The sequence below is a fragment of the Balaenoptera physalus genome (genome assembly GCF_965194825.1).
Source record: "Balaenoptera physalus genome assembly, chromosome: 10".
Classification (NCBI taxonomy): domain Eukaryota; kingdom Metazoa; phylum Chordata; class Mammalia; order Artiodactyla; family Balaenopteridae; genus Balaenoptera; species Balaenoptera physalus.
The window spans coordinates 65,074,936-65,097,308 of record NC_138889.1 but is presented as its reverse complement, the minus strand read 5'-3'; the positions used below and the strand labels follow the sequence as shown (position 1 = coordinate 65,097,308).

The window sequence follows — 22,373 nt, the reverse complement described above, 5'->3', positions numbered from 1 at the left end:
TCCAATTAGAAAGTATTTTAGTGATGCCTAAGAAAGATAAGGTGTTAACATAATGTTAGCAGTGGAGGCAAGAGAAATAATCAAATTTTGGATATACTTTGAGTATGATGAATATATCAGAAGGCGGTTTTAAACTTGGACTTTAGATGGAATTTCAATAGGTAAAAAGGCCAAAATAGTTTACAGACAGGAGGAATTGCTTATAAAAACGTGTAGTTGAGTACATCGTCTTTTAGGGACAGTGAAATCAGTCTGTCCAGATTAACGACTTCATGTTGGGGTTTGAGCTACTCCTAAACGTCTAGGGTTTTTTCATCTGGATAATATAAAGCTCAAATTGTGCCATGGGGATAGTTAAGCCCAACCTTGGGGAAGAGTCAGGGGAGGCATTCCAGAGAGTGGTTTTAATCTTTGTCCCGAATAAACTGAAATAACTTGACAGGAGATGGGGCAGGGAGGTTGGTAAGTGTTTCAAGCAGAGTGAGCAAAATACGCAGTCTTAAGAATAAGAGTTTAGTGGTTAAGAACCAGGCTGCCTGAGCTCAGATCAGTTTTTATGAAAACAGGGTGTATTTCTACCTAATGTCAACGAACTTTTATAATCAATCACTGGGTCAGGGTGAACTGGGAGTCTTGTCATCAGCAATCCTATGTAGGCCAAGTTATCAGAGTCAGGCAGATCCTGTCAGGAATGCCTACCAAATTAACTGACTAAATCCTAATATCTACTGAATACTGGATACTAGGCTATGCAGAGGCTGAAAAACTATGTGATCCAGTAAAAAAGGTAACACTATGGTATGTTTTTGTTCATCTTCTTAGGTTCTACAACTTAGAATACAGACCACCCTGAGTCATGTGTACAGGTGTCTTTCACCAAATATTAAAATTAATTGGCAAATGATTTAGAACTTTAACATTCTTTGAAAAGGTTTCCTAGTGAACAGTGAAAGGCACAGTAGCTTAAGTAACTGAAGAATTGCTGGCATTTGATCCAAGATCTACCTTTTATTGAAGATACGGAATTGGGATAATCATTTGACCCCTCTGAGCTTAAGTATGCTTAGCTGTAAATTAAAAGGGTTGATATAACAAGAGTCCTAAGGTCTCTTGTGAACTTATATCTCTAGAATGGTGCATACTACATAGTAAACTATTGATTTTCACAGGACACTGTTGCCGGGACGTCTTCTCAAAAGTTTAATGTCATTTTAATTTCACAATCACGTCAAGAAAGGTCCTACTAAGTGCACTCTATAGTCAAGAAAAATCGTGGCTTGGAAAGGCTCATGATTAGCCCGAGGAAACCAAGTGGTGAGACCCAGCTGGAAATCTCACCAAGTCTCCAGGCACCAAATGGCAAGTCTGTTTCATAGTACTGGAGACTAGAGGTCACCAGACACTTCTAATAGCAACTGAAGAGAAGCCCAAAGGACAGAACAGTTACCCAGTTTTCATGGGAAAATGTGTGGATTCCGGGATCCGCAGAGAGTACATGAGCGACCTGGCCAGGAAAGCCCCACTGCTCTACAGCAGGAGGACTAACGCAGCAGCGGACTGTGCTGGCGCCAAACCGCTCCATCGGGGCCGCAAGGGGTGGTGCCTCCTGGCGGGATACATCCCGAGGCTGCAGTGGCTACACTGTTTCTTAGGCGAGGACGCAAGTATCCTTATTGCCTTGGCAAGCAGTCCGAGCCTTCAGGCCTGCGCAACTCTCAGACTGGAGGGACTCCTGAGGGCAAGCAGAGGTTTAGCTTGATTTCTTATTTTTGTTGATAGGCTGAAGCTACCAATTGCACACGCTCTTAGTGAAGATCTCTTAAGGCTCATACAGAACTCCTACTGCTCGCGCGGTAGCAGCGAGCTCAGACCACTCCCGGCTGAGCTCGGCCGACTTTATTCTGGGAGCTGGTGCGAATGGTTTGGGATCCGCCTAATTTCTGGAGGGGGTGGGGGTCCGGGCTGGTTTACAGTGCTCTGTTCTAGAGAAGCTGACCTCTTCAGACTACAAAAGCGACAATCCCTACACTCCACCGGCCGTCTTTCCACCATTCTGCCCTTACCTAGGGGAAGAGAACAGAAAAGGAGGGATGGAGCCCTTCATAGCTAGGACTCAGGTCAGTAAGCGTTTCTTCTCCATCCGGAAACGCAGTTTCAGAGTCATCTCGGAGATCTTGTCCCCACGCTGGAGGCTTAAACATTGTCAAATCTGGTCTCTGGAATCCTGTGCTTTCACATCATTTCTATAGTACCGTCTATATAGGTATTAGGAGTTCCTGGAGTGTCTCTGACTTCTAGCACAGTGTTGACACACTATAAATGTTTAAGGGATGGATACTGTTGAAGAGACAGTATCATCATAACTTCACATCTTCAAATGATTTCAAGTCCATTGAGAGAAAAAAAATTTAGAATTTTGGGGCTTAGGAACAAAGAATCCATTAAAATTTTTACATGTGCCCCATACAGAAGTAGTATTCCCAGTTGCTTTTTTTTTTCTTTATTTTTTTGGCTGTGTTGGGTCTTCATTGCTGCATGTGGGCTTCTCATTGCGGTGGCTTCTCTTGCTGCAGAGCATGGGCTCTAGGAGTGTGGGCTCAGTAGTTGTGGCACATGGGCTTAGCTGCTCCGCGGCACATGGGATCTTCCCAGCCCAGGGATCGAACCCGTGTCCCCTGCATTGGCAGGCGGATTCTCAACCACTGCGCCACCAGGGAAGCCTTCCAGTTGCTTTTATATGAAAACTGAGTCACAGGAAGAGAAACCTGATTGAAAAATTCCCTTCCTCTTTAAACTAGTACTCTTTTTATATTCATAATGCAATTGACAAGAAATAAAACTTTAAAACAGCATCAAGCAAGTCACTGTGCAGGTAGTCCTCATGTCAGCCTTCTCTCCCACTTTTGTGTTATCCACTAAATAGTGAACATGAAGGAATTATTTTAGGATCAAAGAGCCAAACAGATAGTAGCTGATGCAGAATACTGATTTAGACTTTTTTTTAATTCCAAAAAGTTATACATTTTCATTCAGAAATCAAAACCACTGAGATGTTACCATTTCGTACCCATGAAGACACAAAGGAAAATTCTGTTATTCCTGGAAGTTTAATCTTCTAATAGCCTCTTCCTTTTCTTCCCTCAACCCTTCCATCTCCTGTCCTTTTTAATTACTTGGTTTCCTCTATGACGTGCATACAGGCATACCTCACTTAACTGTGCTTCACAAATGATGAGGTTTTTTGTTTGTTTGTTTGTTTTTTACGAATTGAAGGTTTGTGGCAACCCTGCATTGTCAGATGATGGTTAGCATTTTTTAGCAATAAAGTATTTTTAAATTAAGGTATGTATATTGTTTTTTTAGAAATAATGCAATTGTGCACTTAATAGACTACAGTATAGTGTAAACATGACTTTCATATGCACTGCGAAACCAAAAAAAAAAAATTCATGTGACTCGCTTTATTGCATTATTTTCTTTATTGAGGTGGTCTGGAACCAAACCCACGATATCTCCAAGTTATGCCTATATCTTAGTATTAGACTAGATATCTTTGGTTTTATCTTCCAGTGGGCAAAAGGCCCCCTTTGCTCTCCTGCTGTCTTCCACCTTGGCAGATCCCCATCAGTACCCACCTTTAGATTGTCAGGCAACTGGTGAATATGCTCCCAAGTGTTAGTTTTTGCTGGATTTTGTTGTTTTAGAAATAACTGCTTTGATCTAGTCAGTATCTGCTATCCTTGGTAAGCCTGCATTCACATGTATAAACACAGACACACACATCCAGATATTTGAGAGTACTAACACAGGCACAGGATTTTTGAATGGATTTTTCCGTAGTTTATATTTTAGCTCTGAATAGGTCTCCAAGAGTTGTTACCTTCCTCTCCTGGTTCAGTGATAGATGGGAAAAGTAAAGGCACGCCTCTCTCCTTTTGAAAGAAAATTTCCAACCATTTCATAATTGAAAATATCAATATATTAAAGTAAGTGGTGGGGTAAGGTAGGATTTATCCCTGTCTAAACGTGAACTGCTCCATCTATGATGAATTCTGGTGCTACAGGTTCTTCCACAGAAAAATAAGTTTGACTCTTAGAAAGCCTGAACACATACAGTTGAGGAATCCTTTATCCCTGGAACTAGAATTTATTGCATTTGGTGTTTTGGAGGGTTGATTGTTAATTTCTGAGCCAGGCTATTGCTTCCTTGGTCAATTATTATAGTTATAATGGCTGTGACTTTTGAGCAATTACCATGAGCTAAACACTGTTAAATCACTGAGTGCTAATAATAATGAAAATTATATATTTGCATTTCATTTGCAATTCTTGTACTTCAGTAATAAGTAATATATTATTTCATTTGAGCTGTATAACAATCAAAATGTGGACCAGTTATCCCCCTTCTCAGGTGAGAAATCAGAGTCCCAAGTTAAATAACTGGTTATAGGACAAATTAGTAGCGAATCCAGGATTAAAACCTAGAAGTTTGATTTTCCATATCTCTTAAGACTATATTAGGAGATGAAATTTTTTGTAAGAAGCATTTTCATTAAAAAAAGAAAATACTAATCCTATGTATTTTTATTTCTCAGAAACTGCTTTTTTAGCCACTAAACTCATTGTCACATATATTTAGTAAGTGATAGCTCTTATGATTTTCCTCACTTGCTAGAGTGGTACCTAGTTAATGTCTCTGACAAACAATAGTAGATCCTTCTTTTAAGAAATAATCTATTTCAGTCATTACAACATCAAAATGAAGTAATGAGGGCAAGAGAAATCAATTTGAATATCAAGGAGTCCTTGGAGAAAATTGACAGAGCAGAACTAGTATTGGTAAATTACTAAGTTCAAAGATCACATCTATTAAGGTAATAGTGAATAGATCCCAGTCAGGGCCACTGTTCATAATCCAGTCATAATTTGGTGCAAACAATAGAAATACTTTTTTTTTATTCAAAGAAATACACAAACTTGGAAAAAGTACTGGTGTGTGTTAGTGGGATCACCAGTACAGAGCCAGTATGGACAACACCTTCAAGAAGTTTGGCTGGCCTGGAGGTGATGTATTAATTAACTAGATGGGGGGAATCCTTTCTCAATGTATACATATCAAATCACCAGGATGTACACTTTATGCAACTCACAGTTTTATGTGACTTCAGATTTAGAGATGATTTTTTAGATTTGACACCGGAAGCAAAGGCAGCAAAAGCAAAAATAAATGAGACTACATCAAACTGAAAAGTTTCTGCCTAGCAAAAGAAACCATCAACAAAATGAAAAGGCAACCTCCCAAATGGGAGAAAATATTTGCAAACAGTATATCTGGTAAGGGGTTAATATCCAAAATATATACACACAACTCAATAGCAAAAACAGACAATCTAATTAAAAAATAGGCAGAGGATTGGAATAGACGTTTTTACAAAGACAAAAGGTACATGAAAAGGAGCTTTACATCACTAATCATCAGAGAGATGCAAATCAAAACCACAGTAAGATATCACCTCACATCTATTAGAATGGCTATCAAAAAGATAAGAAATAATACGTATTAGCAAGGATGTGGAGAAAAGGGAGCCCTTGTGCACTGTTGGTGGGAATGTAAATTGGTGCAGCCATTATGGAAAAGAGTATGGAGGTTCTTAAAAAAATTATAAATAGAACTACTGTATGATCCAGCAATTCCATTTCTGGGTATTTATCCTAAAAAAATGAAAACACTAAATCGGAAAGATATCTGCACTCCCATGTTCACAGCAGCATTAATTACAATAGCCAAGACATGGAAGCAACCTAAGTGTCCACTGATGCATAAATGGATAAAGAAGATGCAGTATGTATAGTTATACACAATGGAATATTATTCAGCCATAAAAAAGAAGGAAATCTTGCCATCTGCAATAACACAGATGGATCTTGAGGGTATTATGCTAAGTGAAATAAGTTAGACAGAGAAAGACAAATACTGTATGATCTCACTTATATGTGGAATCTTAAACCCCCCCCCCCAAAAAAGAAAACAAACTCATAGATACAGAGAACAGATTGGTGGTTGTCAAGAGTGGGGGGGGGGATGAAATGGGTGAATGTGGTTAACAGGCACAAACTTCCAGTTATAACATAAGTAAGTCTTGGGGATGCAATGTACAGTATGGAGACTATAGTTAATAATACTGTATTGTATATTTCAAAGTTGCTGAGAGTAAATTTTAAATGTTCTCATCACGAGAAAAAAAATTTGTAACGTGTGGTGATGGATGTTAACTAGATTTCTTGTGATCACAATATATACAAATATTGAATCATTATGTTGTATACCTGAAACTAATGTTATATGTCAATTGTATCTCAAAAACAAACAAACAAAAACACTTCTACTTATGCTATAGATAACCTAATTGGGTACAGAAGCTAGTCCAAGGAGAGCTGGACTCCCAAGGATGTGAATCATAGATATATTCAGGAAGACTAAGGTCCACTAAAAGTCCCTCATCAGGTCATTTTGGATCCTGTATCAGACATCTTCCATTTGCCTTTCTAAATCCACTCCTATCCTTCTCCAACATTGGGAGGCTGGCCTAAATGGACTATATCAATAGGCTCCCGAGCCCTCTGGCTTTGACTAGGTTTGGCCAATGGGAAGCCCTGACAGACTGGCGGGTTAGTTTTGACTGGCTGCTCTTCTAGACCTGAAGTCACAGCTCTTACCTAAGTGCCTTCTTTACATGACTTTCTCCTTCCAGTTTCTGGAGATGGCTCCTTCCTCTTCCTCGTGCCTCTTCGGGCCTAGGAATAAAACACCCCCTTGTTACTACCACTGGAATACTTCCCTATTTCTTGTGGTTTCCCTAAACTCTGCCCACACCTCTTTAAATAGTCCCAGATTGTTAAACTATTATCAAATTATTTTAAAATTAGAACCTGTTTCCTGCTGGGACCCAGACTAAAATACTTATTGGGACCAAAGTGGTCCTAGAAAATAGATCCTCTAAATGGGATTCAGGATTGGGTTACTGGGAGCAGCACAGAGATAACCTCCTTGCTGGGGGAAAAAATTAATTTTAGGGTATAGAGATTTCTCAAATTATCACTAGTGGCAGAATTGAAGAAAAGTGCAGGTAGAGGGCAAGGTGTTGAGGGATCAAGTGGCTATGACATTCAGTTGCTATGATGAAAATAATGATTTAAAAAATTTGGAGCCATCTAGCTTCTCTGTCACCTTCGAGAATAAACATAGAGAACAAGAGTAACCAAGAGCTGTGAGCATGAAATTAAGAAACAGAAGCGGATCACCAAAAGGTCCCTATGGCAGTTTTGAAGTAGTTCCTCATTTTCAACGGCTGGGAGACCTTCAAGATGGCGGAGGAGTAAGACATGGAGATCACCTTCCTCCCCACAACTACATCAGAAATACATCTACATGTGGAACAACTCCTAGAGAACACCTACTGAACGCTCGCAGAAGACCTCAGACTTCTCAAAAGGCAAGAAACTCCCCACGTACCTGGATAGGGCAAAAGAAAAAAGAAAAAACAGAGAGAAAAGAATAGGGACGGGACCTGCCCCTCTGGGAGGGAGCTGTGAAGGAGGAAAAGTTTCCACACACTAGGAAGCCCCATCACTGGCAGAGATGGGGGGTGGGCAGGGGAGGAAGCTTCGGAGCCACGGAGGAGAGCGCAGCCACAGGGGTGCGGAGGGCAAAGCGGAGAGATTCCCGCACAGAGGATCAGTGCCGACCAGCACTCACCAGCCCGAGAGGCTTGGCTGCTCACCCACCGGGGCGGGCGGGGGCTGGGAGCTGAGGCTCTGGCTTTGGAGGTCGGATCCCAGGGAGAGGACCGGGGTTGGCCGCGTGAACACATCCTGAAGGGGGCTAGTGCGCCACAGCTAGCCGGGAGGGAGTCTGGGAAAAAGTCTGGAGCTGCTGAAGAGGCAAGAGACCATTGTTTCGGCGTGCGCAAGGAGAGGGGATTCAGAGCACCGCCTAAACGAGCTCCAGAGACGGGCTTGAGCCGCGGCTATCAGCATGGACCCCAGAGATGGGCATGAGACACTAAGGCGGCTGCTGCTGCCACCAAGAAGCCTGTGTGCCAGCACAGGTCACTATCCACACCTTCCCTCCCAGGAGCCTGTGCAGCCCGCCACTGCCAGGGTCCCGTGATCCAGGGATAACTTCCCCGGGAGAACGCACAGCATGCATCAGGCTGGTGCAACGTCACGCCGGCCTCTGCCGCCGCAGGCTCACCCCGCATCCGTACCCCTCCCTCCCCCCGGCCTGAGTGAGCCAGAGCCCCCGAATCAGCTACTCCTTTAACCATGTCCTGTCTGAGCGAAGAACTGACGCCCTCAGGTGACCTACACGCAGAGGCAGGGCCAAATCCAGAGCTGAACCCCAGGAGCTGTGTGAACAAAGAAGAGAAAGGGAAATCTCTCCCAGCAGCCTCAGGAGCAGCAGATTAAATCTTCACAATCAACGTGATGTAGCCTGCATCTGTGGAATACCTGAATAGACAACGAATCATCCCAAAATTGAGGTGGTGGACTTTGGGAGCAACTGTAGACTTAGGGTTTGCTTTCTGCATCTAATTGGTTTCTGATTTTATGTTTATCTTAGTTTAGTATTTAGAGTTTATTATCATTGGTAGATGTTTATTGATTTGGTTGCTCTCTTCCTTTTTTATATATTTTTTCCTTTTTCTCTTTTTGTGAGTGTGTATGTATATGCTTCTTTGTGTGATTCTGTCTGTATAGCTTTGCTTTTACCATTTGTCCTAGGGTTCTGTCTGTCCGTTTTTTTGTTGTCGTTTTTTTGGTTTTTTTAGTATAGTTTTTAGCGCTTGTTATCAACGGCTGCAAGGCAAATATGGCTAAGGACCAAATCACACTCCGACTGAAATGGTTGCAAAATTGCAGCACTAATTAAATTCATAACCTGGTCAGAGATATGGTAAGAGAACTGATGAAGAGCAATGGATAGGCATTTGGGTAGACACCAGTGAGGCTAAGAACACGGCCACCCCATTCCTCTGAACCTCTCTTGTCAATAACAACAATATCCCTTATCTGCTTATCTGAGGGTGTCAGACCTCCACTCCATTCAAGTTTACTCTTGATTACATCTGGAGCATTTGCCTCACAAACTGATACCACATCTCTTCAGTGCTCTTCCCCACCAATGTCAGTGGCTCCAGGCCCATAATGAGACTTAGATCCCAACTTAACCCTGATAGAAAAAAATGAAAGCATTCCCTGCTCCTAGAGGAGATACCTATTAGTACTGTACGAATTACAATACCTCAATAATTACATTAGCAAGAGCCGGGAGAGAAAATGTGGGAGTCTATGATGGACCAAATGTAAGTTACATTTGGGTTGAATTCATCGTCATGGGTGCAAACATCTGGAACCTGGAGTTTAACATGTTGCTTTAAACATCTGAAAGAGTAACCTATTCTGTTAAACTGGGTAATTAAAACCTGGAATCAAACTTGACCTACTTCTAATAACATAACTTCTCGAATACCATAGAGAATAGTGTTCAGAGGTGCAGGGTGATGGAATATTGGAAAGGATTTATTATTACTCTCTTCTCCAGAGTTAAGGGATGTTTTGAAAAAGGAGCAAAGACATTCTTGAAGAGCTTTGTTGTGTCTGTTCTGTGTAGGCTAGAGATGACGGTGAAAATTGCTGCAATGGAAATGGGTTTCTTGATCTTAACAGTAATCATATAACTCAAAAGTGGCAGATGCCAGATGGTGGGCATGTGTTAGAGACAAAGGGTCATAATTACTGCAATAAGTTACAGGAGGGTAGGAATTAACAGTGTTTTGATCCAGAGGAATCTGTGCCAATAACAACTTGACCACAGCTTCCTAAATATGAAACAGATGGACAAATAATTAAGTGCTTAATGATATATTTAAGTATATGTAAGAGAGCCTGGGTGATGTGCTTGCCTTGTCCCTAGCTCATCTCTTTTTTTAAAATTTAATTTAATTTTAATTTATTTTTGGCTGCATTGGGTCTTCGTTGCATGTGGGCTTTCTCTAGTTGCGGTTAGCAGGGGCTACTCTTCGTCGCGGTGCACGGGCTTCTCATTTTGGTGGCTTCTCTTGTTGCGGAGCACAGGCTCTAGGTGCGTGGGCTTCAGTAGTTGCGGCACGTGGGCTCAGCAGATGCAGCACATGGGCTCAGTAGTGGTGGCTCGCAGGCTCTAGAGTGCAGGCTCAGTAGTTGCAGCACATGGGCCCTAGAGCGCGTGGGCTTCAGTAGTTGTGGCGCATGGGCTCAGTAGTTGTGGTGCACAGGCTTAGTTGCTCCATGGCATGTGGGATCTTCCCGGACCAGAGATTGAACCTGTGTCCCCTGCATTGGCAGGTGGATTCTTAACCACTGCGCCACCAGGGAAGCCCCACCCCTAGCTCATCTCTGACCTAGTTCCTCAGTGATTGTTGTTGCTGCTGCTGTTGCTGAGTCTGGTGGTTCTCGAGTCATACTTGTTCTTTTTTGCTATCTCAGGTTGAGCTCTGCAATTACTCCCTTGCTTTGTAGGCTGGATGCCTGGTCCTTTCTGCAACTTTCTTGCACTTTCCTATTGTAGACTGTGCATCCCGTGCTGCCCTCTGGGGAAACACATGCATTCTTGAGGTTCCTGAATCCTTAACTCCTGATCTGTTCCCTTCTGTGTACTGACTTTTTAAAGGCTCTTCATACACGTCGAATCAGCTCTCCAAAAAGGTAGTAATTATTTACACTCCTGTTAGTGGTTATGAGTTGCCATTTTGACAGTCCTGCTTTAATATTCCTTTCATATGTTATTAGCCCCAAGTGTTATGTTTTTATTATTGGTGAAGGTAGTATTTTCCCCCATGTTTATTGGTTATACTTTTATCATGAATTGACAGTTAATTTTTTAGACCAGTTTTCATTGATGTTCAACTTTTAATTTTTGATTTTAATAAATATCAGCCTATATTATATATTCACCTAATTAATATACCTGCATATGATATAAATGTAATATTAACTATTCTTTTTTCCATACCAATGTGAAGTGATAATTTATGACATGCTAAATTCTTACAAATATCTAGGTCTAGTTACAATCAATTCTGTCCCAGAGATGTCAATTCCTAGGTTAGTACCGCACTATGTTACTAGTAGTAAGGCTCCTCTTATCACCCCCACCCCTTTAATAAAAAGGTATATAGCTATTTTAACTTGTTACTTTTACAAAATAAACTTTATAATAACTTGGTGAAATAATCTTCCTAATGAAATATTTGATTAGAATGGCTTAATGTGGGGAGATTGAACATCTCTACAATTATCTTCTCATCCAGAAACATGTTTCCATCTATTCAAGGTATTTTTTGAGGGAAGTGGGGTGTATGTAGTATATCTGAATTCACTTATTAAATTTAAGTTTTTCAATTGATTTTTTTAGGTTGTCCTAATGGTCTACCATATCATCAGCAAATGATTTTCTCCTTTCCAATTTCCATTTATTTTCCTTTTCTTATTATTCCAATTGGCACTTTCAGAGCACTGAATAATTGTGGTGACAGGAATTTTACTTTTTGCCACTACCTTTAGCATGAAGTCCAAACTTCTAAGGTGGCTTACAAGGCCTTTCACGATCTGGCCTTTGAGTTTCCCTCTAACTTCACCTCTGTGTATTCCTGCTCCACTCTTTTCCAGTGCCACATTCCAGTCAGTGAATGTGTTTCCTGATGCCATGCCCTCATCACTCTGTAGCTCTGTACTCCTTGTTTCTCCTTTTTCATCTCTTCTAACATTCCCACACCCCACCACACACAATCTAGCTAATTTTCACTTTCTTCATGTTTCAGCTTAGATACCTGCCTTTGAATGCACATGGTGAAATTCAAATGTTTATTAAGTAAATAGGTTTATGGGAAAAGGCTGGAAGATGTTAACTGGCTGTAACTCTTCTGCAAAAATTAAATGTTAAGTGTACTCTAAAGGGGTTTTCTTCGAATCTAAGTATGTTTAGCTTAGTAAATAGTATATAGATCTTTTAATTTTTGGAAAGCGTAGAGATTTAGGAGTAAAAATAAGTATTTTACTTAGGCCCAAATAGCTAGCTGTTGAGAAAAAAGATAACAAATGAAAATAGTACTTTAATCTTTCAACCAGCCAAAAGAAAATTATAGCTTATAAAAAAGGTGAACTATTAGACTTAGAATGCCTAAAAGAAGAATGTCATAATCCATTATATTAAACATGTCACTGCTTTGATGAATGACTGAACTATATACCTCAAGAATTCCTGTGTTCAGAGTGTTTTTCTCTTAGGATTCTTCACAAGTTGCCTTATGTTTATATGAATTTCCCTATCAATTATCAATACTTGTGTAGGGTTTTGTCTTAATTTAACAGCTTGTGATGTAAAGAATGAACAAATGAACATAGAATAATTTTTCACATTTATTAACTCATCATAGGGGTTCACTCCAGAATATGTTTTCTGCTTTTGGATAACGTATGAACTCTGACAAAAGTCACCATCAACATTCATTGGGAATGTCTCCAGTATGAATCTTTGGGGGCAAATTAAGATAAACATCTTGTCTCAAGAACCCTTTGGGATCCTGATGTAGCCTACAGAAAACAGAGGCAGTTCTGGTACACAGAGTATTAGGACACTCTGTTCACCATTTAATGTTTGGGATAAATGACAGCCCAAGGCTATGGATGTCACTCAAGCCTAGATCCCAAACAGTACTTCAACAAATGCAGATATTGAGAATACATGTAGATTAACAACACATCCACCCACCATTGCAGTTGAAAACCCTCTTCCAATTCCAGTCCCCACTCCGCACCAGGACACCTAAGAATATTACTAGGTGTGAAGTAATTGGCTGTCACTGTGGTCTTCGCCATTAATTCAGAGTCAGTCCTTAGAAGTGTCCTTCTATGGATATATTCTTGTGAGTTCCTGGTTTCTTGTGACCTTCTTATAAGGACTGAAAGTTTGAGTCAACTCCAAGGGTATTGCTTGGCACCTCCCTAATATCTACTTCATCAATAGATCAGGTGAATATAAGTATTCTCTAGGTTCCATTTATGAACTAGGGAAAGATGATGGTAATGGATATCGGAATAATGACAGACAAACACTATCATGTTGATATGTTTAACTCTGAGCCCTTATGAGTTCATTTGAAGCCTGGAAAAGCTCCCTCAGATTTCTATCCAATAACAGATTTATCTCCATATTAATTCAGTCATATCAATTAAAGAATAATCTCCGACAAACATTTTCTTTCATTTACTATATTCACAGGATTCCTTCCAGAATAAATTCATGGACTTTGAATGAGTTCTGACTGAAGATAATGCCACATTCTTCCTGTCATAGGACGTCTCTCAAGTATGAAGTTTTTGGTGTTTAATCAGGTTTGAACTCCTGTTGAAGGTTTTCTCACATTCCTTACATTTGAATGGTTTCTCTCCTGTATGAATCACTTGATGTCGAATAAGTGAGGAGCTCCGGGTGAAGGATTTTCCACAGTTAACACATTCATAGGGATTATTTGCAGAACAGAGTCTTGGATTTTTATTACTGTCTTCAGGCTGACTGAGGGGTTTTACATATTGATTGCCTTCGGAGGCCTTTGCTTCATTGTGAATTTTTTGATGCTTAGTAAGGTTTGTACGTCGGTTGAAGAATCTTCCACATTCATTGCATTTATAGGGTTTCTCTCCTGTGTGAATGATCTGATGTCGAACAAGAGATGAACTGCGGCTGAAGGCCTTCCCACATTGATAACATTCATAGGAATTCACTGTGGCATGACTTTTTGGGTGCTGAGTATCTGTACTCAAGTTCAAGGCATTCCCATATCCGTTATATTCTGAATGTTGCTTACCTACTGAGTCTAAATTAAATTCGAAGTTAGTTTTAAGCTGATCACACTTTGGGGAACCCTTTCTCATAGGAACTCCCTGTTGTGTGTCAAAAGTTGAGTTAACTGACTTAACATCAAAACTTTTCTTATTTTCACCATATTCAAAGTCTCCCTCCTCAGTGTAGACTGCGTTATGAACGAAAGCTTCTTGTGGCAAATTTATGTCCCAGTGTTCCTGGTTCCTATATAACCAATCATCACTTTTCCAGGCATCTAAAGGAGGATGTCCACTTTCAGTCAGTCTTGTCATAATCACTGCATGGGATGATTCTTCTCCAGAAATTCTCTGCTTTGGAACTAAATCCTGATTTTCTGAAATTATCTCTCTGTCTAAAAGTAAATAAAAAATTCCATGAACTAGAAGAAGGGAAACTGCTTAATTAGGAAAGGGACGCTGAGCCATATACAGGTATATGCATATTTTATGGGTCTTTAAATACAGAATGGAAATGTGAGGCAAGGTTAGAAAACAAGGATTACAGAAGAAATAAATGGGATAAAAAATATTTTAAAAAGGATCAGGAGATCACAAAATATGAGAGCTATTCAAGAATACTAAGGAGAATACACAGAACTTAGGTAAAATATCAGCATATGAACTGGGATGGCATGGCATATCACAGTTCAAGCCATCACTGGTTCATAACTAGTTTGTGAAAGTTATACCTAATCTTCCTTTCTCTAGCATCCTGTCTCTTTTACGTCAAGCTGTTCCACATAATAGCCCTTCAAAAATACCAATTTAATAATGTCTTCAGGAACATGTCTAAATTTATAGGCCCCATAGCTTAACAGCTAAAAGCAAACTTGCAATCACAGTGCCCCTATTTTCCATACAGAGCAATTATTCCCTGCATTTAACAGAGGCAGAAAGAACTGCAATATATGATAGCAGGGAAACCAGTCTTACCCTGGGCTCAAAATAATCACTCCTGATTCTAACAGTGCTCAGACACTTCTATGTGTTTCCTAGAACTCAAAACTTTACCTATTCTGATTCAGGTTGGGTTCCTCTGTTTTCACCTGCCTTCAGTTTCTCTATTCCATTTGATAAAGTTCCACTTTCCTTCTCAAATTCCTTTTTCACTTAGTTTCTATATAAATATACCCAGTATACTGTATATTCTAGCATTTAAAAAAAAATTAAATTTAACTGACTTCCCTGCTTTCTCCTTTTCCACATAACATCAGATATATCTAACGATTTTATCTTCTATACTTTATTGGTAGCCAAGCAAGACCTTCAGCTTTCCAGTTTCACACAGTCACTAGAACACCTCTACTTGACTATCCCTACTCTCTTCCAAAACTCAACAAATGAGAGACTATCATCTTCCATGTGGAAAGAACTTCCCTCAATGTCCTCATTTTCGTTCAGTGAGTCACTGGCCTTCTAACATTTACACTAGAGTTCATGAAGAGAACCTGAATAACCATTGCTTTTTACCTCTCATATCTAATCTGTCCTTAGGTACTATTACTTTACTTTATGAAATGACTTCTACCTCAAAGCTCTCACTGATACATCCAACTCTGTCAAGTATATATCAATTCAGCCTTCTTTAGTCTAATCTCTATGATAAATCATTATTTGTCTGTAAAATACCCACACTGGAAACTAGACAATTAAATCAGAATCTCCTAGGATGAAGCCTAGGAATATAATGGAAATATCGATTGTAGCTTTCCTGTCTCTACCTCACCAGTGTATATTGGACGTGTGGGGGCAGATAACTTGTCCCTTTAACTCACAGGTTTTCAGAGAGAGAGGAACCTCTTCCAAACCTGGACTTAATTTAGAGGATGAGTTCCTGGACTTCAAGATTGATGCCAAAATGAAATGACATCTTAGGAGAGAGTAAATGTAATTAACAAGGGAGAAAAATAAAGTTAATTTGTGGCCAGAGGACAGACTATAGCAGATCAGAATTATGGCACTTTCTCTGATACTCTCCTCATAGAGAAGTGGAGTCTATTTTTCTTCCCCTGGAATCTGGGCTGATCCTGCAACTGCTTGGCCAACACAATGTGATAGAAGTGATACTAGGCTATTTCTGGGCCTAGGCTTTATTTTTAAAAAAAAATTTTTTTTTAATTAATTTATTTATTTTTGGCTGCGTTAGGTCTTTGTCACTGTGCTTTCTCTAGTTGCAGTGAGCGGGGGCTACTCTTCATTGTGGTGCACGGGCTTCTCGTTGCGGTGGCTTCTCTTGTTGCGGAGCATGGGCTCTAGGCACATGGGCTTCAGTAGTTGTGGCTCGCGGGCTCTAAAGCGCAGGGCTTAGTTGCTCCGCGGCATGTGGGATCTTCCCGGATCAGGGATCGAACCTGTGTCCCTTGCATTGGCAGGTGGATTCTTAACCACTGTGCCACCAGGGAAGTCCCTGGGCCCAGCCTTTAAAAGACCCACAGCTTTCAATTCCTCTCAGGATGTTCCCTCTCAGAACCTTGCTGCCATGCTGTGAGAAGTCTTTGCCTCAGTAGAGGCCATGTATAGGTGTTGTGGTCCACAGGACTAGCTAAGTTCCCAGTGACAGCTAGCACCAACTTCCAACTATGTGATCATAGTTGGAATGGCCAAGTCATCTTGGCCATTCCATCCCAGTCAAGCTCCCAGAACACTGCATCCTCAGCGAACATCATATGGAATGTAAGAATTCCTAAGTCAACTCACGAAATTGTGAGAATTAATAAAATAATTGTTTTAAGTCACTAAGTTTTAGGGTAATTTGTTAGAAATAATAGATGACCAAAACCGTAATTTTGTTCTAGTAGTATTTATTAAATAGCAGAATTCCTAGTTGTATTTCCTTAAGTAAATCTATGTTCTCCTCATATTTGTACAACTCATTTTTCATGCAACTTCCTTACTTCTATTTTTAAAATCACTCTCATGTATTTTGTTATTTTCAAGTCGCTTGGTTCTAATATGTAGAAAAGCTGCTAATATTTTTATTTTATATCTGGCCACCTTAACGAAATTCTAAACAGATATAATCATTCTGATACTGAGTCTCTTGGATTTTCTAAGTAGAAAGTTATCATACACAAATAGCTTTTTCTCTTTTCTATTAATTTTCTCATTTGTTTCATTTATTTTTCTTTCATTAGTTAAAACCTTCAGGTAAATATTAAATAATTATGGTAATAGGCCTAAGAATCTGTTGATTTTAGTGTTAATACCATTGTTTACACATAATATTAACCCATGATTTGTTCTCTTTTTGCTCTAATAGATTTCAAATCACTGGCTTATTCCTGACCACTAATTCCAAACTCATAAACTGTGCTTTATCTATAAGACTGTTCCTGTCTCTAACCTAAAACAAAAATAAACTTTAAACCTTAGCCTATAATCCTAATTCTGGGTCTCTGCCTACTTCTCTCCTGGAGACCAGCCCATGCCAAACCACCTCTGCCTATCTTTGGCCTAACGATTTCCCCCGACTTCTCAAATCACCTAGTTAGTTAAACTCTCCAAAATCTGGCTTTATATGCTCTATCCAAATTTACCTTATACTGTCTCTAGTAAACTTGGATCATTGATTCTTATTCTAGATCTGAAACTTTTGGTGAGCCTTAAAAATATACATGTGTGTAGAAAATCCTAAAGACACTACCAGAAAACTACTAGAGCTCATCAATGAATTCAGTAGAGTTGCAGGATACAAAATTAATACACAGAAATCTGTTGCATTTCTATACACTAACAACAAAAGATCAGAAAGAGAAATTAAGGAAACAATCCCATTTACCATCACATCAAAAAGAATAAAATACCTAAGAGTAAACCTACCTAAGGAGGCAAAAAACCTGTACTCTGAAAACTATAAGATGCTGATGAAAGAAATCAAAGATGACACAAACAGATGGACGGATATACCATGTTCTTGGATTGGAAGAATCAATATTGCCAAAATGACTATACTACCTAAGGCAATCTACAGATTCAATGCAATCTCTATCAAATTACATTTTGTGTAATTGGCATCACACAAACAAACTTATGGTTACCAAAGGAGAAGGGGGAAGGGATAAATTAGGAGTTTGAGATTAATATATACACACTACTATATACATACTGTGAAAATGGCATTTTTCACAGTAGAACAAAACATTTTTTAATTCCTATGGAAACATAAAAGACAATCTTGAGAATAGCCGAAGCAATCTTGAGAAAGAAAAATGGAGCTGGAGGAACCAGGCTCCCTGACTTCAGACTATATTACAAAGCTACAGTGATCACAACAGTATGGTACTGGCACAAAAACAAATACACATCAGTGAAACAGGATAGAAAGCCCAGAAATAAACCCACACACCTACGGTCAATTAATCTACCATAAAGGAGGCAAGAATATACAATGGAGAAAAGACAGTCTCTTCAATAAGTGGTGCCAGGAAAAATGGACAGGCTACATGTAAAAGAATGAAATTAGAACATTCTCTAACCCCATATACACAAATAAACTCAAAATGGATTAAAAACCTAAATGTAAAACCAGATACTATAAAACTCCTATAAAAACATAGGCAGAACACTCTGACATAAAATGCAGCAATATCTTTTTGGATCCATCTCCTAGAGTAATGGAAATAAAAACAAAAATAAATAAATGGGACCTAATTAAACTTAAAAGCTTTTACACAGCAAAGGAAACCATAAACAAAACAAAAAGACAACCTACAGAATGGGAAAAAATATTTGCAAATGATGCAACTGATAAGGGATTAATTTTCAAAATATACAGACAGCTCATATATCTCAATATCAAAAAAACAAACAACCCAATCAAAAAATGGGCAGAAGGGCTTCCCTGGTGGTGCAGTGGTTGAGAGTCCGCCTGCCAATGCAGGGGACACAGGTTCGAGCCCTGGTCTGGGAGGATCCCACATGCCGCGGAGCAACTAGGCCCGTGAGCCACAACTACTGAGCCTGCGCGTCTGGAGCCTGTGCTCTGCAACAAGAGAGGCCGCGACAGTGAGAGGCCCGCGCACCACGATAAAGAGTGGCCCCCGCTCGCCACAACTAGAGAAAGCCCTCACACAGAAACGAAGACCCAACACAGCCAAAAATAAATAAATAAATAAATTTATGAAAAAAAAAATGGGCAGAAGATCTAAACAGACATTTCTCCAAAGAAGACATACAGATGCCCAAAAGGCACATGAAAAGATGCTCAGCCTCCCTAATTGTTAGAGAAATGCAAATCAAAAGTACAATGAGGTATCACCTTAACACTGGTCAGAACGGCCACCATCAAAAAGTCTATAAATAATAAATGCTGGAGAGGGTGTGGAGAAAAAGGAACCATCCTACATTGTTGGTGGGAATGTAAATTGGTACAGCCACTATGGAGAACAGTATGGAGGTTTCCTTAAAAAACTAAAAATAGAACTACCATATGATCCTGCAATCCCACTCCTGGGCATATATCCACACAAAACCATAATTCAAAAAGATACATGCACCTCAATGTTCACTGCAGCACTATTTACAATAGCCAAGACGTGGAAGCAACCTAAGTGTCCATCAACAGAGGAATGGATAAAAAAGATGTGGTACATATATACAATGGAATATTACTCAGCCATAAAAAAGAATGAAATAATGCCATTTGCAGCAACATGGATGGACCTAGAGATTATCATACTAAATGAAATGAGTCAGAAAGAAAAGGACAAATATCATGATGTCACCCATATGTGGAATCTAAAAAAAAAAAAATGATACAAATGAACTTAAATACAAAACAGAAATAGACCTACTGACATAGAAAACAAACTTATGGTTACCAAAGGGGAAGGGGGGAGGGATAAATTAGGAGTTTGAGATTAATGTATACACACTACTATATATAAAATAGATAACCAACAAGGACCTACTGTATAGCACAGGGAACTGTACTCAGTATTTTGTAATAACCATTAAGGGAAAAGAATCTGAAAAAGAATATATATATAAATATATATATATATATATATATATATATATATATATATATATTCCATATATATATGGAATCACTTTGCTGTACACCTGAAACTAACATGACATTGTAAATCAACTATACTTCAATTTTAAAAAATGTGGCAATCTTAAAAAAAATACATGATGCATGTGTGTATTTGTGTGTGTGTATACATGTTCCATGTGGCCAAGTTGGGCTTCTCATAAGCATAGTGATATCAGGGTACTAGAACTAGTGGCTGCTGAATTCCAGGAGAAAGAAGCAGAAGCTGCAAGTCCTATTACAGGCTAGACCTGGAACTGGCACAGTGTCACTTCTGCTACATTTTATTGATCAAAGAATCTAGTGCCAGCTCAGAGTCAAGGGGAGGGAAAACAACATCTACACTTCAATGGAGGGAGTGACAAAGATTTTGTGGCCATCATTAATCCACCAAAATCCATTAACTGGGAAAATAAATGACATTTACTGAAGTAAATTGCAGATTGATTAAGGTATATTATATTTAAATAATGAAGTAGATGGAGCTAGAATAAAATGAAAAAATGTACCTTAGTTTTGGGATGGAAAAATTCTTATGTATAAAATTAACAGATATAAAACAATGGGGGAGATACATGATAACATAAAAAATATGTTTGGCAGGCTCCATGAATAAAATAATTTTTAAAAATGTCTTCAGACACATCTCATTTGCCACAAATATGGTCAATAGTAAGAATTTAACATAAGCTTGTAATGTACTAATTAAAAACCTCTAGAATCTTGATAACAGACATAAAAGAACCATTTACTGAATCACAGATGACCAAAACAAATAATTTTTACTTTTCTCATAATCCAGTATCTATCCATCTATCTATCTGTTTCTTTGGTTCCTACATATGTGCAAAAGGCGGAGATATAAATGTAGGCAGAAAGAGACATGTTGCCTTCCCTCAAGGAACACAAAGCCTAGGGTGAGACAAAGACTCACAGAGACACATGTAGAGTGTATTTGTGATAAATGGTAAGAGGAAAAGAATATGGTGCTATGGGAGTATATAATAGAAAAAACTAACCTAGTCAAGAAAGGCTTCCCTGAGGAGATATGGACCTATTTGAGATCTGAAGGAATAGGAGTCAACTAGGCAAAGATAGGAGGAAGAGCATTAAGTAAAGAAAACATGCACAGAGGTCCTGTGATGGGAGAGGGCAAGCCACACTCAAGGGACAACAGAAATATGTTCCCTATGGAAGTGTTTTTTCTCTACTGAACCCCAACACCTATCAGAGTGCACAGGGCACAGTAGACGCTAATACATATTTGATGCTGGCTGACTGAGAGTAGATCAGTGTGGTTTGAGTGCAAAAAGGATGTACTGTGAGATGAGGTTGGAGAAGTAGGTAGGGACAAGTGTGTTGTGAAGTAAGCAAAACTGAATTCAGTACAGAGGTTTCAGCAAGTACATGATAAATCATGATCTCCATGACTGCAGTGTGGTTCAAACACTGGAGCTGTGGAGGGGAGACAAAGCTAAGAGGGAAGCCAAGATCTTGTATTAAGACAAGAGGCTATGGTGATAGTTCAGGTGAGAGATGACAGGACATGGACTACAGTAGTGGCATTGCAGATAGAGAAGTAGATTCATTTAAGAGATATTTAGGATAAAAAACAAGTATTAGATAGGTGAAGGAGAAGAGGCTGTCAAGGATAATACTTAAACTATACTTGTATAACTGGATGGATGGCACCTCATCCAGCTAGGGAACAATGGAAGAATACTGGGAAGGAAAAAAATCACTTGGGTTTTATGAAATTTAAGGCATCTTTGAGACATCCAAGAGAAATGTCATGTGTATATAAATTTTATTTCAGAGCTGAAGCCTGAGCTGGGGATATGAACTTGTAAGCTGCTATAAATGTGTGATAATTGAAGCTGCAGTTGTAGATGGAAGAAAATACAGAGTCAAAAGAGAAGACAGGATGAGATCAAATGTTGACAAACTGAAATGTATTAGATAGGTAAAGAAGGACAGGTCTGCAGTAGACAGAGACAGACTAGCCAGAAAGAGAAGAAGAAACTCAGGAGTATTACAGGAACCTAGGAGTGTTTTCAGAACGAGCAGCAGTTAACAGTGTCACTTGCTGTTGAGAAGTCAAATGAGATAAGGAATTAAAAAGTGTCCCCTGGAGCTCGCTCCAATAAAGTCATGAGTGACTTGAACAAGAACTGTTTAAGATTAGTATTTCGGGTAAGAGCTCAACAGGAACGGGTTGAGGAATAAAAGGTGAGGAAAAGAGAAAAGCAAGTATAAAACACCCGGAGAAGTCTGGCTATAAAGAGGTAAGAAACAGAGTATTAGAAGAGGGTGTAGGGTTGAGAGAGAAAGTTAAAAAATTAATAATGACCTGAAAATGTTAAAAAGCTAATGGGAGAATGAGGCAGAAATGGTGAAAATATAAGTTAAAAAA

The 22,373-nt window shown here is 39.2% G+C and overlaps 3 protein-coding genes across 11 annotated transcripts in view; 2 read left to right on the top strand and 1 right to left on the bottom strand.

Moving 5' to 3' along the window:
* The window catches only part of ZNF214 (zinc finger protein 214), a 29,961-nt gene extending 23,165 nt beyond the window's left edge, over positions 1 to 6,796 (top strand). Inside the window, exon 6 of the mRNA XM_082476334.1 lies at positions 1,170 to 6,796. Coding sequence (XP_082332460.1) covers positions 1,170 to 1,204 — 35 coding nt within the window. The 3' untranslated portion in view covers positions 1,205 to 6,796. The remainder of the gene's footprint in view (positions 1 to 1,169) is intronic.
* Positions 6,797 to 13,327: 6,531 nt separating this feature from the next.
* Positions 13,328 to 22,373, top strand: part of OR2D2 (olfactory receptor family 2 subfamily D member 2) — a 53,541-nt gene continuing 44,495 nt past the window's right edge. The window contains 1 exon segment of the mRNA XM_082476414.1: positions 13,328 to 13,408. The gene's annotated coding sequence lies outside the window, so the exon portion shown is untranslated.
* Positions 13,405 to 22,373, bottom strand: part of ZNF215 (zinc finger protein 215) — a gene marked incomplete at its 3' end in the record, with an annotated part of 111,457 nt that continues 102,488 nt past the window's right edge. For all 9 annotated transcript variants that reach the window (XM_082476342.1, XM_082476339.1, XM_082476338.1 and 6 more), the window contains one exon: positions 13,405 to 14,276. In XM_082476342.1, coding sequence (XP_082332468.1) covers positions 13,405 to 14,276 — 872 coding nt within the window. The remainder of the gene's footprint in view (positions 14,277 to 22,373) is intronic.